Source organism: Athalia rosae, chromosome 4 (assembly GCF_917208135.1).
Source record: "Athalia rosae chromosome 4, iyAthRosa1.1, whole genome shotgun sequence".
NCBI classification, from domain to species: Eukaryota; Metazoa; Arthropoda; class Insecta; order Hymenoptera; family Athaliidae; genus Athalia; species Athalia rosae.
Genome location: NC_064029.1, coordinates 10,252,737 through 10,271,261, shown reverse-complemented (window position 1 = coordinate 10,271,261; position 18,525 = coordinate 10,252,737). Strand labels below are relative to the sequence as shown.

The 18,525-nt window shown below is 39.5% G+C and overlaps 1 protein-coding gene across 1 annotated transcript in view; it reads left to right on the top strand.

Moving 5' to 3' along the window:
* Window positions 1-18,525, top strand: part of LOC105693027 (Ig-like and fibronectin type-III domain-containing protein 1) — a 94,888-nt gene that overhangs the window by 59,383 nt on the left and 16,980 nt on the right. The window contains exons 4-5 of the mRNA XM_048654105.1: window positions 5,331-5,537; window positions 15,888-15,917. Of these exons, the coding sequence (XP_048510062.1) occupies window positions 5,331-5,537; window positions 15,888-15,917 (237 nt within the window). The remainder of the gene's footprint in view (window positions 1-5,330; window positions 5,538-15,887; window positions 15,918-18,525) is intronic.

The window sequence follows — 18,525 nt, the reverse complement described above, 5'->3', positions numbered from 1 at the left end:
ACAACAAGAGAGAGGATCGAGTGTACGTGTCCACACACCCGAATCTAGGAATTCGCACCGTGGTGTACGGTACACTTCCCACCCGATATAACAAGAGCCGTCGACCGCGAGCTTACAAGCGTACAGATAATACCCCGCGCGCGTTCTACAAATTTAATAAATATACACACGTGACGTCTAGATGCGAATTAATTTCCATATTCAACCAGCTGCGATATGAGGTATATCCCATTCCAAACATCGTGTTATGACGTCTCGATTATTTGTGCAGCGCCAATGAACTCTACCGCGTACGTAGGTTATTAAGTAGGCGACGGCGGCATTTCCGACGATGTTTAAAAGATTACGTAGCGTAACACCGAAAATGGATCGACCCGCCGGATGAAAGAAAATATCATCCGAGATTTCTTTGGGAAAAAAATATTTCAAAGCCGCTCAAAGTATCGGAAAATTTTCCTTCGTTCTTATTGTTCCTGGTTTCTCGAATTGCAAAATGTGTTACTTTGATGTCATGTCTCACGTTGGACGAGAAAATCGACAACGATTCATTTTATAAGAACACATGGATCGTTGGCACCATAGATTGGTATTAATTATAATGTTTTAAACTAAAATTTCCGTGAAATATGTATAAATTATCAAAAAACTCGGAGCTACAAAAAAAAGTAAGAAAAAGTTGGTTAAAAAATCGAAGATATTCGAATCCCATTTAAAAAAAAAAAATACTCAGACAATTTTTTCACTCGTCTATCATAATATATATTAAAAGAAAAAAAAAAAAAAATCAAAAATGTCGCTCTTCAAAAAAACTTAAAGCTTGATTTTGAAATTGTAAAAATGCAAATTTGATCTTTTCATATTTTTTTTCCTGAATTACTTAACAAGACGAAAAAATGATTGCCAAAACTTTTAGGTTATGATGAATTGATCAGGAGTTATGAATTTCTTAAACTTGTCTCACCGTTACCTAATTGAAATTTTCAAAAATTCATATCTCAAAAACTTGTGGAGAATAAAGATTAAAAATTAAGAGGTAAGCGTTTTCTGATACGTACAAAAAGATGTCAAAAATTCAGCTAAATGAAAAGAAAAATATGATTTTTGAAATTCGGTGATTTCGTATAGAATGACCCATATACTATAACAGCTTGATTCTCGAAAAAATGTAACTTCCAAAACAGTCTCCTGTTCTCCTAATCGGTAAACTAACTGAACGGTTATCAAGTTGCGTCGAGTTTCGAATCTCCCGATGGACATTGACTCGTTCGTATCTATTTGAATAGAATGAATAGTTTTTTCGAAATCCAATCATATCCGCTGATTCAAACTACCCAATCTGATTCCCACATAAAAAAGGCAACGCGCAAATATAGATTAGTTTTTTCAATCAATCTCACCGAGCGTAATTACACCGGACAGACGATGCAAAGGGTTGACGGATGATAATATTTACTGTAATTCCCACGGAATTTTTATTCATTTGCCGCACGTTTTTTCCCTCGGTAAATTTTTTCTTCCCTTTCTACGTTCGGTAGCTCTTCGGTAGCTATGTATACGGCTGTATACGAGTGCACATTATGCACACGCGTGCAATCGCTGTGTATTCATTTTGATTACCGTGTACTCAAAACTCACTTTGAACTGCTGCGACTCCAAAGTCCTGCGCGACATACGAGAATATACAAGGTGAGGCAAAAGTGACACGGGCATTTTTCCCCCAAACCAAGCGAGATTTGGAGAAATGTAAATCAGGCAATAGTTTCACGGTGTTTTTCATTTGTTTCCCAATTCGAAGTATCAAGGTTATTTGGAGGTCCGCTATTTTTCAAATGGGATGGTGTATTTTTCCTCTTGAGCTGAAAAGTACCGTAGGTCAATATGAGAAGGTCCACAGGTGACGAGAAATTTCATAAACGACGTGCGAACATTTTTCAATTCAGAATTCCGTATTCTTGCGATTTATATGTACAAAAAAAAAAAAAAAAAAAAAAAAAAAAATAGGCCATCCCATTGGAAAAAGCAAAGTTGATCCCCAAATGATTTTGATACTTTGACTTTGAAGAAAAATGAAAAACACTATCTCATGTCCCCGTTGACACCACGGAACTATTCTCTGGTACATTTTTCCACGTCTCGCATCGTTTCATAGAAAATCGCCCGGGTCGCTTTCAATGCGCCACCCTGTACATCAAGGTAAAATTGTAATACAAACATACATATGTAGATACATATGGTACAGACATAGATGCGGGTAATTCATAATACATGCATATTCCTTAAAATTACCTGCGTTATAATGTTGTGTGTATATACGTATGTACATACAAACGGAAGTTATGTAGGTACATAAATACACATATGTTAAGTTTTTTCTAGGAGGAAACACCGCGGGACATTTGTTTTTTGGTTTTAAATTTTGCGCGGCATTTTTCTCTACTTTATTTCAACTCATTGTCACCGTGCAAGTTCTCTGGTTAAAACTGCCCTGCTACTACCACTCTCCACGCGTGTATAATATATCTACGGGGACTCACTTTAACGTTAACAACATTCTCATTAATTTTTTCTTCTTCGCTTTTAGCTTTTCACTTTTATTTCAATCTTTTCCATCTCGACCTGCAACTACAACAGTTATAATGCGCACGGTTTTTTTTTTCCACCGGCGGGGTAATTATAACTATTTGTACGTAGATGCACCTATGCAGTAAATTTCAAATGAATTATTCCGTTTGTACGCGACGCGTACAGTAGGACGCGTGCGACGCGATGTCGAGTGTGTGCCTTGAAATTATAGGCTCGGCTGATTTACATTTACTTTATGAAATAGTAGATAACTGTATTAATTGTAAGTTTAATGTTTAATATGGCGGTCGAAATGGTAGGAGATCGTATAAACAAAGACTGCAGAGTTAATATGGCGTGGCAGATATACATATATACAACGCAGAATAAGTATATCGTTGTACACGGGGGATTAAACTACTTTTGCAAATCTTCCGCAGTTACTTTATAACGAAATTTGCATGCAGATGCGGTTCTCCCGTTCACACCGAGTGCGCTCTTAAGAAGCCTTTAAAGTAATTACAAGAACAGTTAATTACACCAAAGATGAAAAAAATAAAGCCAGAAAAAGAGCAAAAAGAAGTAGAACAGTAAGTAAAAAGCGCAAAAAAATGAGCGAAGCTCGGCAGTCGAAATCGAAAGTTTCGGTGGGTCCGACGTGTAGTTCGTATAGGTGTGTATGTGAAAAATAATACATCATACTCCTATACCGACACAGAAACGAAATCTGAGGAAAGTTATAAACAACATGAGTCATTAGGACTCGGCTGTACCTGTCGATACGAAGATATTAACGGATTATTTCGTCCTTTTCTTAATCAACGTCGAATATAACCACCGGCGATTCCTCGCGTTATTCTTCATATACGTCCGAGAACAAAAGCTTTCACATACCACGTATTCTATACCATTACATATGTATTACATATATACAAAGATAGATGTATACATATGTATACATATGTATATAGGTACGCTTCCATCGTAGAAAGAAAATTTATCAACATAGGCGTATACATACAGAGTTGGAGAATTTTTACGCGCGCGATACAGGACTGATTGTGAGCCATAATTTTTCTATACAAGTCGCTACGAGGAAAATGCTAGTAAATCAGGCTTACTTAATCGTCACTGAATTCGTGGGGAGATATTTTTTTTTTTCTCGCAGTCAAGGGTATCCGGGGTATATATACTTTTTCCATCACATCCATTTTGATAAGGTCCTCCGAACCGGGAGGGAGGATAAGCCCGAGAAATTGAATTCCCTTTTTTCACTTTACGTCCTACATAAGAAATAGTGAAATATATAATGTTATCATCGTCGCTTAACGGTTCGCGATTTTCCTTTTTTGTCTCGCAAGAAAATCTGCGCACGTGAAACGAGCCGACATTTTTAATTTGATTTTTTTCTCTTCACTTTCATGTTTTTCCTATAAATTTTGTCGCCGCAGACACTTTTTGGTATTAAATACTTTACATACCTTGAGCTAAGCTTCTTAACGTGTTACAGGGGGAAACTCATTCGACTGTGTAACTTTTCCCCATACCTGTGGCATAAAATGAAGTTGCTTGCAGCCGGCTTGGCGTGTTACGTCAATTTTAAAGTGCTCGGAATTGCCTCCTTAAAAATCGTTTTTCTTGCGAGAAAATTTAGCGTGCGACAGGCGCGGGTGACTCGTTAAACCGAGCGTTAAACTTGCGTTTAAATTAGTATTCATGGTTTTCCTCGGTGATTATAAGGAGAGTTCGGATGGGGCGGGCTACGTCGTCCGCTACGGCATTGAATCGGAAAACCTCGCTTTTGGCTACCCTCAACTGTTGCTAACTTTCGATCGGGTCATGGACTATTGATACACGATTCTATGATCTCTGCGCGTTTAGTCCCCAATAGTTGAACGAATGTCGTCGTAATGAAAGTTTTTCGGGTTATTTTGAAACAATTATCCATATGTCATTCGTCGACATGAATTTGCGCGCGATGTCCTTTTTTCCAAGTGAAATTTATTTCAGAGCACTTTTATAACTTTTAACAGTCTAGATACGTAATTGCAAAGTATCCATAGATACCTAGACCTAGTAAGTTTTTGTCGATACATGTTGTTGTTTTGTTTCTTTTCCTTTTTTTCTCTTCTTTTGTTTTGATTTAAAACCGCGGCTAATCTTTTGATAACGAATTACGTCACGAAACACCTCGAAATACATAATCATTAACCGGGTCGAAAAATCGATAAATGTTCGATTATAATTCATTGGATGAGCGATAGATTGTTAATTTGCGTGTTCGTCGGACGGTGATTGATGCAAATCATCACTTATGTGTACATACCTATGTAGAAGTGTAGGTTCACGATACGCGTACGAGTGAAACTTCAACTTTCCAATATTTTTCACCCCTATTCGGCAGATAGGGATTATTGTAACATGTGAATATTACTCGTTACACCGCATGGAAATTAATCAAGTATACCATGCATTTAAATTACGATATTTCGCGAGTTCTGCTTTTCAATTTGGTATCTCACACCGGCATCGATTCTAACCGACACGCAAGAACAAAATCTATACAAAAATTGTAACTGGATAAAACAATTTAGAATTCATCTTCGTCGAATGAATCGCGAGACTCACGTTTTTCGCTCATAATTTTCTACTATCTTCTTACAACCACAATCTTTTAAACTACCAGCGAAATCTGACGCTCGTCAAATGTGATAAACGTAAAATACAATTGGACGAATGGCTTCATTTGTTTTTCAAAAATGTTTCAGGTTTGCCCAGTATGAGGGACAGTATAACGCATCCGGTGCACGTGTACGAAGGTGACGACGCCTTGATCACCTGCGTGGTAAGGAACATCGGGGACAACGTTGTCATGTGGAAGAAGGAGGACGGGCCGAGACACAGTCGCCGGGTTTTGACCGCCGGCGATTCGCGGGTCACTGCCGATCGTAGAGTCTCGGTTCTCCACGATTCTGGTGAGTATCTCGCTAACCAACCGGATGGCTCGGCTTCCCTCTTCCCCCCTGCCCCTCGCCCGTTGCCCCTTCGCTTCACCTCTTGTATCCCGTAACGTCTCAACTATAAGGGTGTGTTATCTTGGAGTATTAGGTTAACGACAGTTCTGTGGTCGAAGCGTCGAAACTTTAAGGACTAAATTATGCGAGCTACGATCCGCATCGACTTAATTTCGGTCAACTACTCGATGCCAGATGGTAACCAACTCCCAGGTGCGCTCGCTACCCGAAGAATCGCGAAGAGAACAACAAAAACAAGAGAAAATCACGGGATCGAGTCAACTCTTCCAAGTTACAAAGGGTAGCGTGTATAGAACCATGTAGAACGTCTTTGCTACCAAGCTTTGCATCATACATAGTATAGAGTTTCCGCAATCTCATATACACCGTACGAACTGCTACCCTTCGAAGCCGAGCAATTAATATGGAGGGTAGACATTTTCACGTCGGCAGATCGGGTTTCCCGATATTATTGTTATTATTGTTATCGTTACCATTGCCATTGCCATTATCACCGTCATCCCCGTCATCCCCGTCATCTTAATCATCATCGTCGTCAGTTTTTTTTTATAATTATCTTCGCACATACTCGTTATTTTTTATCATCGATACTGGTAGGAACCTCTAGGACGCTTGTTTATCGCAAAACTCATATCGATTATTCGGTGATTTTTCTGATTACCATGTGGATTATTTAGGCGATAAATTTTTTTAGGCTTACCGGTCCTTAAACCTGATCTTTTTGTCATATACATATGTATATGTATCTAAGATGTTTCAAGATCGAACTTCAGAAAAACAAAGGAATTCACACGCGGATGGTGAAAATTCTCACAGGACATTTTCCATCGATCGTTTAGCAACCAAATTTCTTGGAAAGCTCGTTAAAATATACGCCGCCGAGCGAAATTCTCCTCCCCGTACTCTTCCGTAGATGCCTATGTACGTACGTACATACGCCTACGTGTATGAGGGATACGCTCGCGATCGTTATTTTTGGGACAAAATTTGTAGACACTGCGTGACGATGTCTTCCCTTGCATAGTCTACATTGTCTATAGGTATAATACTGAAACTCGTAGGACCTGAAGGGAAGTTTTTTTTGTTCTTTCGGTTCTTCCCCCAGGTGTACGCGATCCAACTACCGATTGAAAAACACTGCAAAGTTACAGGTACCCGCGTTCATTTCTTCGGGTCTTCCGGAACCCCGAGGGAACCACATCCGAAATGGTATCATTCCGCGTAATCGCACCTCGTTTCTTCGATTCACCATCTGGTTGTACGAATCGCGTGGAAAGCTCTGTTTATCGATACAAATTTCGATACCGTTGACAATAATAGAAGAGGCTCGTGTAAACGGTCCTTGAAAGTTTACCCACATAACGCTCTTCGGTCTCATCGACCCGTTCGTTATACAACCAATAATACCTATACGCCATTATGATAATTGGAAACTGATGTAATTATCGCGCTGATTTTTTACAATCGAGAAAATTATCGATGATAGTCATGACAATAACAATAACAATAGCAATAAATTAATTTTTTTAATATAGTGCGATGAACTTTTTTGCAAAATAAAAATACCATACTTTGAATCCGAGATTGTGTGATTCCAAAAAGGGACGATTGAAGCTCGAAGTTTTCTTCGGAAAATTTTAAAGAAAATCCGACTGAAAGATATCGTGACTGGCAAAATTAATAATCGGACCAACGGTAGACCAATAGTTCAAAATTCACGAAAAATCAATGATTCTCTTATGAGAAAACGTGGGGCCTTGTAGGGGTGGGTAAATATTTAGGGAAAAATCGAAGACAATTGGGTATTTTTTTTATATTATTTCGAACCAATTTGAGGGATGAGACTATCAAAATTTGAGGACAGGTCTAATGTATATTTATCTATACGACGCATACGCCGCGTCGTTATGACTATGAATAAATTAAAACGTGATTCGAATCATAAATACCGCACGTTGTAAACAGCGTGTAAGCAATTTCACGCATACTAAAATCAAGCATTATATTAATCAAAAATAGATATTCATTGTAAGCGTAAAATAGGCACGACGGAATTGTTATCGTTCGCAGTAGTGAAATGAGTAAACGAGAAAATAAAAAAGTATGCTCCAAAATGACCAAGTCGACGGTGATTGACAGATATCTCACAAACACGCACTGCGATAACTTTTGCCGTAGACTGCACCGTCATAAATTGATAAACAGTACCGAGGTATTCGCATGTAAACCTGTACCGTGTATTACGTGTAATGATGTCGAACATGAAGAGATGAAACTTCAGAGGAACGTGTTTTTCCGTTATTGGAACCGTTCGAAAGATTGGTCTAAACAATTTTCAAAATCACCATTTTAAGGACCACTCTGATATACATATGTATGCGAGGTACGAGCCGCAAAGAACTTGATGAGCATGAAAAGCACCCTCGTACGCGGGGTTATAGGTATACTGTACGATTCCTTTGAAGAGTGTAAAATTTGTGAAAAATAACCTTTTACCTTTTCAAATCTAAGTATATCACGTGCGACGGTGTATCGGTGCGAACGTGTGTTAAGATACGTACATCCACCAATCTCCAGTCAACGATGCACATACATACATAACCGGCTGCAAGTTCTCCGACTTCAAGTACGTATAGATATGAAAGTTAATTTTGCTGGTGAGAAACTTTCGAGAGGGAAGGTAGGTAGGTAGGTAGGTAGGTGGGTCGGTGGGTGGGTGGGTATAAAGTATCAAAGTGCGGAGTCTTACAAATGTTGAAAAAGAAGAAGAAATCTTACTGCAGGCTCGGAGGTTTATTAAGTTAGTAGCTTTTCCAAGCGTCTGTGGTGGCATGATTCGAGTTGTTTGAAAAGTTTTGATTATGGCGATTGTCCCGCGTAAAAGGAGACGACTGTACGTCGAGTCCTGGGACGACTCGCCAGGATATCTTTCCCTCTTTCTAAAAAGTACCACGCCGAAAAGGAAACGAAGCTCTTTACCGCGACCGCATACTCCGCAAATACGGAAAGTACTCTACCAAAATTTACCAAAGAGATAAGAGGGATAGGCATTCAGCGTTTACTCCGCCCTTCCTTAGACAATAACATTTTTTTGACCCTAAAAAAAATACGGCAAATTTTAGGACCCATTTGAATAAAGAACTTCCGCTTCCGCTTCCTACTGCTGACCAGAGATCGGCAAAAAATAATTCTCATTTCCCATTCTTCCACTTTTTCAATTCATGTAATTTATATTGAAAAATTTTCAATTTTATTGGAACTAAAACATTCAATTTGAAAAATTTTTCATTTCGTTTTCAATTGGAAATTTATATTTTCCATTCTTTCATTTTTCATCAATCGAAAAACGCATAATTTTTTGTTACAATAATTTTTATTATAAGAGTAATCATTATTATTATCATTAAAGAATGTCTTATTATTACAATAATTATGATTGGTAATTGAATTTTTTTTAATAACAATTTTCTACAATTATAAACATTCACACTCTCTCGGTTGAGTACATCGCTTTTTCGAAACGCTATATTTATTATATATTTAGGGAGGAATCGCAATTTAAATATTTAAAAATAGTGCTTCTTCAAATAAGTGTCAGATTTTTGAGCTCAGGAAGCTCAAAAATATACTATATAATTATTATAAATTATTATTATAAAAAAAAAATTATGCGTTTTCTCATTACTGAAAAATTCCAATTCAATTTCTCAATTCTAATAAAATTGAAAATTTGTCAATATAAATTACATGAATTGAAAGAATGGAAAAGTGGAAAATGAGAATTTTTATTTGCCGATCTCTGCTGCTGACTCATGATACATTTGAATCTTCGTTCGATGTTGTTCTATTTTTTTTTTAAACATGAGCACGTACGCTAATTTTCACCAACTTCATTCACGTTTGCAAAGGTGAGATCAACTCGGGTACATCGTTGAAGATTCGTTACTTTACTCAGGGATTCGCGATAATACATTTGGGACGAGTCGGAGTTGGAGAATCCTTAACGAGACCATCGAATAAATTCTATTACTACGGTAAATGGCTTCGTAACAAAAACAAAAAAAAAAACAAACAAACAAACGACGTGCGAAATACCCCATATAGGTATTTCATTGTCAGCTGACGAAAGTATCCGATTACAAGTTCGCTTCTCCGTAGGTTCGGTAACACGATATACCCGTGAAGATAGGAAAATACAACAGATCTAACGCTACAGCTTTGCGTTGCGAACAGGACGATCAGCTCGATAGGTACGTACATACGTTGAATACGTTAAACGTAACCCTCATCCCGGACCCGTCTGCTGGCCTCACGTTTCTTGTCCGTCAGTCTGGATAAAAGTTGGACAAGACGTTTGAAATCGGAGTGGTAATCGATAACGAGTGAACGGTCTGGGCTCGACGAAAGTTATTCGACGTACATGAAAATAATGCAACATGCATAGCAGGCAACTTTCACGATCGTTGAAAAAAAACGTATAACGCAAAAGTGAAAACGGGGAATAAGACATTTCTCGTTTTTTTTTTTCATCTCATAGCCGAGGCTACGCCTACATACGTTTCCGATGACCACTTTTCGCCGTGCATAGAAATATCACGGATTATGGTATGAAAAATATTATTCTTAAATCGCGAAAACCCTCGCGGTGCGGGAGGGTTGGAAGAGCGTGTGGCGTGGCGGCCACCGGCTCGTAAACGAAAGCGCAAAGCCCTTTCGTAATATACCCGGAGTTGCCCCTTTCACTTGAATGGTGGCATTAGTGGGAATCCCGGCGGTGCTGCCACCCCCCAGTTTCCAGCAGCTGCTCATAACCACCCTTGAATAAAACGAGGAATGAAACCCCGCCGTTGTGTAATTCTCGTAAATATTTTTAATCCTTCAATTTCCATGCAACATTGAAAACTTCCTCGATACTTACTCGCGCTCCTTTTCTGACTTTAATCTACTCTGTTCCACGGCTATGCGGGATGGCGCGTTAGTTTTCCGCCCCGGCTCGCTCGCACGGCGCTCAAAATTACCGCCCCACCATAACGCTTTGATTTCGATTTCAATCTACGGCCCGTCCGCGACTGTTTCTGATTCTCGTACACCCTGGGGCCTTTATTTTCCGCAATCGTACTACAATGATCTTCACATTATATGCCGATGACTTTGCTAAGATTCGATTCGAGGCCGAATTTTATAAATCTTCTCTCTTTCGTTCTTTTTTTGTTTGTCTTTGTGTCTAGTAATCTTCGTACTTCTCTAGTCTCAGTTTCGAAGATACGATCCAAAAATAGGTCGCGAAACATCTTCCGGCACGGGTCCTAGCATGCGCACGTACGTATACCTACAACCGCTTTCCTTTGTCCGATTCCCGTCCCGGAGCAAAGCTCAATAACTTTCTGGCTTCAGCTGCCTCGGAGTGATATTTCCGTCTCTTGGAGCCCCGGGTTTACAAATCTCCAAAAAAACAAAATACTCGCTGCGGCCGCAGAACGTTCTTCGTCGGCGAAACTTCAGGCTGCTTATTTCTGTCGAATTGAGAAATGTTCGGGCGAGGTCTTCGATTCCCTTTTATTTCTTTTTATTTTATTATTCAATGAAAGATATGGTGTTTACTTCAAAAGCGTGATTCGTCCGCAGTCTTCGAAGAAATTCGATACCAATTTTACTTCGATTACCGTTCACGTGGTTGAGCATCTTTATACCTCTTCCAGAAGTTACCTACTATCGTTCTACTGCTGTACCGCACCGCCGCACCGCCGCACCGCCGCGCCGCTACGGCAGCGAGAGTGGAAAAATCTTTTGCTCGTCGTGTTACGCCCGTACGGTCACTGCCTCGTAGGAAATAAGAATCGGCGTTGCGGTGCAGCAGTTCTGGTAATAGAAAATAAAGTTACGATAAATTACGTATCAATTTTATTCTCGGTAGATCGAAATGCGCTTGGAATTCTAGTTTCCAATCCCCCGTATGTCCATCGGGTATACGTAACGAACAATTTACGCGGTAGCGATGGGTACGTGGTAATAGAGAAGAAAAAAAAGTTTCGACCTCATCCGTACGATGCGCTACGGGTAAAATATCTTGTGATGAAAATTCTCTTGAAAAATTCACCCGCGCCGAGGATTTGGCGGCAGAAATGTCACCCGGGTACGACGAAACGATTTCTCCTCTTCTGCAGCGGCATGCGCGGCGGAAAAATCCCGGTTAATCTCCAACGATGGTAAAAACCCTCGATCCGTCTGCAAGGAAAGAAACTTTCATACATACCTCAGCGGGGTTACGTGCAGCAAACTTTAGCGCATCTTCCGCCAATTTTGTTGAAATTTTTCGAACGTCTTTTACGTCTACGGACGTTTTCTGTCAACCGTGCCGAAGGTTGTCACTCACTTGTAGCGATCCTATTCCAACAAATCCGCAATTTTCCGGCTGGTCTAGTTCCGCTCCTTGCGTCATCTACTTCGTTTTTCTTTCCCCTTGTATGTCTGTATACTTCCGCAGGTGCAAAAAACATTAAACAAAATATGTAGTACGACGTTGTCCTTGGCGGGTTGACGATTCACCTATGGCATCTGATATTTTTTATCCAACAAGCCCAACATTCCTATACCTATCTACACTTAACGCCACTACTCTCAAATTTTGTTTGAAATTTTTTTCTAACAGTATTTCAGTCTGTTAACACTCAGCGCTTTTACTCTCTCCAAATTGTATATAGATTAGGGTGGCCCCAAAAAAGAGCTATTTTTTTCGCGTCTTCTATAAAAATATATGAGTTTTACATGTTTTAAGAGCCCCCTCCAAAGATCAGCTGAAAAAAAAAATTTTAGCGGTCGCTCAAGATTTTCGAAAATTTCAAAAATCGTCAAAAATCGATTTTTTTTAATCATTTTTTTGTAATTTTATCGTATTCTAGGTTGAAGACGACGGAGATTCTGAAAATTTTTAGTCGATATTTTGATTTCTCCAAGTCGCTCCAAATTTTTTTGAACTTGCAACGCTTTCGAGCGACCTTTAAATATAAATATTAACGAATCTTCCATTTTTTTCGTTGAAGTTGAGATATTAAATATTAGAAAGAAGGCACACGAGATACTTGAAAAAATTTTAAAACAATCTTTCAAGTTTAATTTTCGTTCTAACACTCATAGTAGAGTACTTACAGTGTTTTCGAGGAACCTTTAAATGTAAATATTAACGAGAATTGAATCTGAGAAAATGTTTTAAATTTTGTCAAGTATCTCGTGTGCCTTATTTCTGATCTTGAATATGTCAATTTCGAGGAAACAATTCGAAAGCTCCTTAATATTTAGATTCAACGGTCGCTCGAAGACGTTGTGCTTTACCGTGAACGTTGAAAAATTTAGAGCGACTTTGAGAAGTCAAAATATCGACTCGAAATGTCCAGAATATCCATCACTCTTAATGTAGAATATAATAGTATGAGAAGAATTTAGAGGGGAAAAAAAAAAAAAAAATAGAAATAGATATTTATGTCATAAGGCCGTCAAGTGGCGGCCGTAGGCGAGCTACGCCTCGGACGTTAAAATTACGCCCGTTTCGAACCTTCCCGCCACAAACCTTGAGCTCATATCGAAATATCGTCGCTGTCGGAAAACCGCCACTTCACGGCCTTATGACATAAATATCTATTTCGACGACTTTGAAAATTTTTTAAAATCTTGAGCCACCTCTAAAAAGAATTTTTTTGAACTGATCTTCGGTAGGGGGCTCTTGAAACATGTAAAGCTATTATATATCCATAGGAGACTCAAAAGAGAATAGTCATTTTTTTTTGGGCCACCCTAATATAGATACTCGGTGACATGCCGTGCTCTGTAATGTACTTGGCGCGAGACTTTACCGAATCTCTTGATATTTATGTATGCGTTTTACTACCGCAGCGCTTCCGCGTTTGTTTTATTTTAAACACCGCGGGCTTTTCCTCTCAATTTTATTTCTTTGAGTCGCTCTCTTGATTCATATCGAGAGGAAAAGAATAAAATCGAATCGGTAACATCTCATCAGCTGGAACAATCAATTGAAACTACGACTGGGATTTAGTGCTCTTTTGTTGCTAATTTCTTGTCAAATTCCAGATTTTGTTGCTTCTGCCGTTTTAGCGCAATGAGGGCGATGCCAAATTTAGTCAAAGTATGCGTTTTCGCAAAGAAGAGGGCCTAAAAAGAACTATAGACGAGAATTTGTTGCTAATCGATTGCTCTTCAAAACCGTAAATATTAACCCCTAACCGGAAAACCACACTGCCGATTGTGTTGCTCGACCTTTACTCACTGGAAACCCATCTTTCTTATTTATGTGTATTTGGATAAAGCAACAAGAACGGAAAGCTCTACTATTTCGACTTTTTCTGACCGAATTCACCTCCGCAAATTCGTTGTTCTCGAAAACCGCACTGCCGATTCTGTTGCTCGACCCCTACTCACTGAAAACCTACCCTTGCTCACTTTCTGAGTATTTCAACTGATATGTTACTACCGTGTACTGTGAACATGCGTACAGTGCATAATACTGTACATTCATTTTTTGTGAGCGAAAAATTCGCAGAGCTGAATTCAGTCGAAAAATAGTCAAGAAAGTTGAATCGCACTCTTGTTTACCTCTTCGAACCCACAGAAGGTGAGCAAAGGTGGGTTTTCAGTGAACGGGGGTCGAGCAACTGAATCGGCAGCGTGGTCTTCCGAGAGCAACAAATTCACTGAACTAACAAAGGTCAAATTGCCCCATTTCATACCGGATCTTCGCGTTCCGTTTTCCACATTTGGACGTTAGAACGGGTTCAAAGAGACCTGCAGGGGTGGAGCCAAGAATCCTGGCGAGTCGTCATTTTACAGCACAGACTCCAAAGAAATCGAGTGTTCTTCAAGTTCGGTACTCGGCTGTGTTCCATTTTTTACCGCACGGCAAACATTGGGGGGTGGTTTTCCGATTAGGGACTGACATTTTTTTGGGCCTCTTTTTTTGGGCGACGCCTAACTTCACTGAACTTGGCATCGCCCTCGATTACCCTGAAACGGCTCGAGCAACAAAATCTGGATTTCGGCAACAAATTAGCAACAAAAAAGCACCGAACCCCAGTCAGGGTTTCAATTGATTTTGCTCAAGTGGTTATTCCGGCTTACGATACGTGAATCGGTGGTATACTTTACGGCGACTTATCAAGGAACGGAGTAGAGGGTGGATATGGATTCTACGTATTCAAATCCCTCGGCTGATATGCCTCCTCGTAATCGAAAAAATTTCAAATTCTTGACCGATATGATAATCGAAGCGAAAAATTGCCTGGCAATGTTCCCGTGCAATTTAAGACTCCTCGGGATCATCCATTCGTATTCCTTTTCCGTCTTTTTACCTCAGCAGTTTAGCTCCTATTCAACTCGCCCGATCATCATTCTTCGCGTATGCTCCCTGGGGGATACAAGCTGCAATTGTTTCTAGAGATATTTCGAATCAACAACTTTCGAATTTTAACTCGGAAACTCGTACATTCTCGCGCACTACATACATTAGTACGTATACCCACATCCATACGTATGTACATATAAACATAAGTTGTGCTCACCCGGCTCTTCTCTGGCTCCACTTGTACCGGCTCCCTACCCCTGTTTATACTACACATCCCCAAGAATTCACAGTCTGCTCAAAGATACCTGCAACGTAGGCAGTAAACCACTAATGAATCGACGCCAGATCAAGCATTCATCTTCGATATCGTTGCGACACACCACCCACCTATAAATCCGGTGAAGTTTTCAGTACATATACATACAATACACATAATATACATTGTATATGTATATGTATATGTATATGTATATGTATATGTATATGTATATGTATATGTATATGTATGTATACGTGTGACACGTATGGACATGTATATCGGCCGTATTCGTCACGTATCTATGCGTGTTTTCCGTTGTACGTACAACAAAGTTTAGCCGACGCGGGGATCAGTCGGTATGATCGAAAATTACTGCATCGTTAAATTTGTTGGCGAGTGTAACGAAGGTAAGCGGGGGACGGTGAAACCGAACGATTAATCATCTGAAAAGTCGTTCCTTATAACGACCGGCTGCGCATGCAGTCATTGGCGGGCTGAATGGAAGCAATAAAATAACAAAATAATTTAGAAAAAAGCAAAAGAAAAGTGAGAAACCGGGAGGATAAATAGCTTGTCGGGTTGGGGGAATTCCGGTGAAACTATGGGGTGACACGGCGTTTGAAATAACACGGGGAGGCGGAATTTAGCATGGGTTAATTTTGACGATGTGTTTTTGTTTCAGCCACTTCAGGGGAGACCGAGAGCCCAACCGGTGAGTACTTTTAAATCTCCTTTTCAGTGTTACGCACCTCAACCGTCTTTCGGGCTACGCGCATTAATTAGTCAGTCTTACGTCTTCGCGGCCCATAGGGAGTCTGAAAAATGGGAAACCAGTAACTTTTTGAAGCCTCTGGATTCCCGAGATTTATACCGGTATATTGCTACGTAAAAGGTAGACAGACGTCGGATTTCTCAGATTTTCCTCTGCCGTAAAACACGCGATTGATTCCTTACAGCTCTCATTGTCACGAATGCGAATTCCACGTCTGCACCGAATTGTTACAATATGTGGACCGCAGTTTCTCTCTGACATTTTCTTCCACCCTTACTCCCCCCACATATACTCTGAATTATAACCATCGTATTCAAACTGAAACTGTTATATGACATGTAATGGATTAGATGTACAATAGAAGAAAAATTGAAAACTGCATGTGGTCCGCGTGTAGCTAATGACGTCTATTCAGTTCTCTAATTTTCGCGTAGTTGATTTCCATCCATGCGATATACGTATGGGCATATGTGCTGATGAATATGTGCTTGGGTTTCGCTTCAGCGTACAGACGTGGCTTTGCTATACATGGGGCATTCCGCGTCATACGGGCCACTTTTTCCAAAATATTTTTAGAACTTGATGAAACTTCTTCGATGTTTTCGGGGGTCCCAGAGAAACCATGCTCAGACCATTAATATCAATGCCAAAAGGTAAAATTTCCAACACGTACGATTTATGGTAAAAATTGCGAATTTCGAAGTTTCCGCTATTTTTAATATTTCCTCCCCGGTGGACCCGAATAAGAAAGAAAATTGCTGAAATTACGCATTCCATAGAATTTTTGCCATACTCTCACGCGAACTTTTTCATTTTCTTTTAAACAAAATGCATGACCAATAACACGTCTTTAAAAACCGGATTTTACCTCTCTCGAAACTCCATGTTTATGCCATATATTCTCAATTTTTCAAACCTGGTTCACTCCCTCTACTTTAACCCCTGTGAATTCCAAAATGAGCTGAGAATCCGTTCTATGTCAGAACCTATCCGTTGTTCAAAAATGTGATGAATCCATGCGAACCATCCGAAAAATCTCACCCCGTGTTCAAGGGACTTGTGTTTGGTATTGACGAATGTCGGTGGTGCTCTCATAAATTTATCGTTCCAACGTTACCGTCACCACCCTCTGCATTTTGGTGCGAGTGTACTTCATAATGGCGGCTTCATTTTTATAGCTTTGAGAATAAAGCTGTCCAGTACTTAACTCGGAAGCTGTTTATAAGTGGCTTCAACTCCTCCTTTTCCTTTTACTTCACCCTACATGCCCCCCTCTTTTTTCTTCCTCCTTCCTTCCTTCCTCGCTTTCCTCCCACTGCGGTATATCAGAAGACCGCTCGAAGGTTCGCGGCAGAGTTTCGTGTTGTACTTGCGAAACGGTAACGACACTCAAACTTTATATCGACGAATAATCTAATTAAAAGCTGCCGCGCTGTTGCTTCCGGTTAAAACCCAAGGGAGGAAATTTATTCAGTAGTTAAACGAGAATATTGTCCCATTGAGAAATATATTACGTATAAATCCAACGATAAAATCAAATAAAAGCACCTGCGACATAGACGCGTGTATGAAAGCTGACCCCCCCCCCCCCCCCGCCCCTTTCCGCCGCGAAATCAATCGGCGATTTTTACACACGAATTTCTACACAACTTAATCTCAACTACATGCTACACAGCGCGAATCACATCGCTTACACCCAGTACTGGTTAGGGTGTTGCAGAACAAAAAACAGACTGAATTCCAGAAACAAGTTCAAAGGATTAGTTTGGTCTCAAAACGATGCCAGTTAAAATTTCAGCTCTCGAAATTAATATTGCCATGCCCCTAGACGCACTTTTTTTATTTTCCATAAGATTGACATACGAAAAATATTATTCGCTACTTTCCAATTTTTTTATTCGCCACCAAAAATGTGCAGAATATCTGAGACGAATTTTCTTAGATAATTGAATGCTCTACAAGAAAGGTCTCCTATCATTTTTTGATAAGTCTACAGGTTCGAAAGTTATTCGAGGTCAAAGTTGAGTTCATAGCGAATTCCATGATTTTCAGACATTTAGGATTTGAGTCCGATTATACATATGGTCGATAAACATCTGTTTATATTACCGTAAATGATCACATACGACTCAAGTATATTTGTCAATTGACAGTTTCATTTTCATGTTTATGGAAAATATTGGAAAATTTTATAGTTTTCGATCACTGAATGGTCTCGAAAATGAATCATAATTTTTTATTTTCAATCTTACGTTCAGCAGTTTTGTCACACGAGTCCAAAAATCGTGAAATTTATCATAAATTCAACTTTGACCTCGAATAACTGTCGAACCTACGTAAATAATTCTTGATTGAATCAGTACATCAATTTTTTTGGCGAGTAACAAGACGTTGTTTTTATCATGGAATTGATCTAAGAAAATTATTTACATACTAAACACGAAGATTTTATGATAAAAAAAAGTTGAAGATTGAGGAAAACCCAAAGACCCTTTCTTTGATCGGAAAAAAAGTAGAAAAATTCGTCCCACTACGCCTGAAGCGGGAA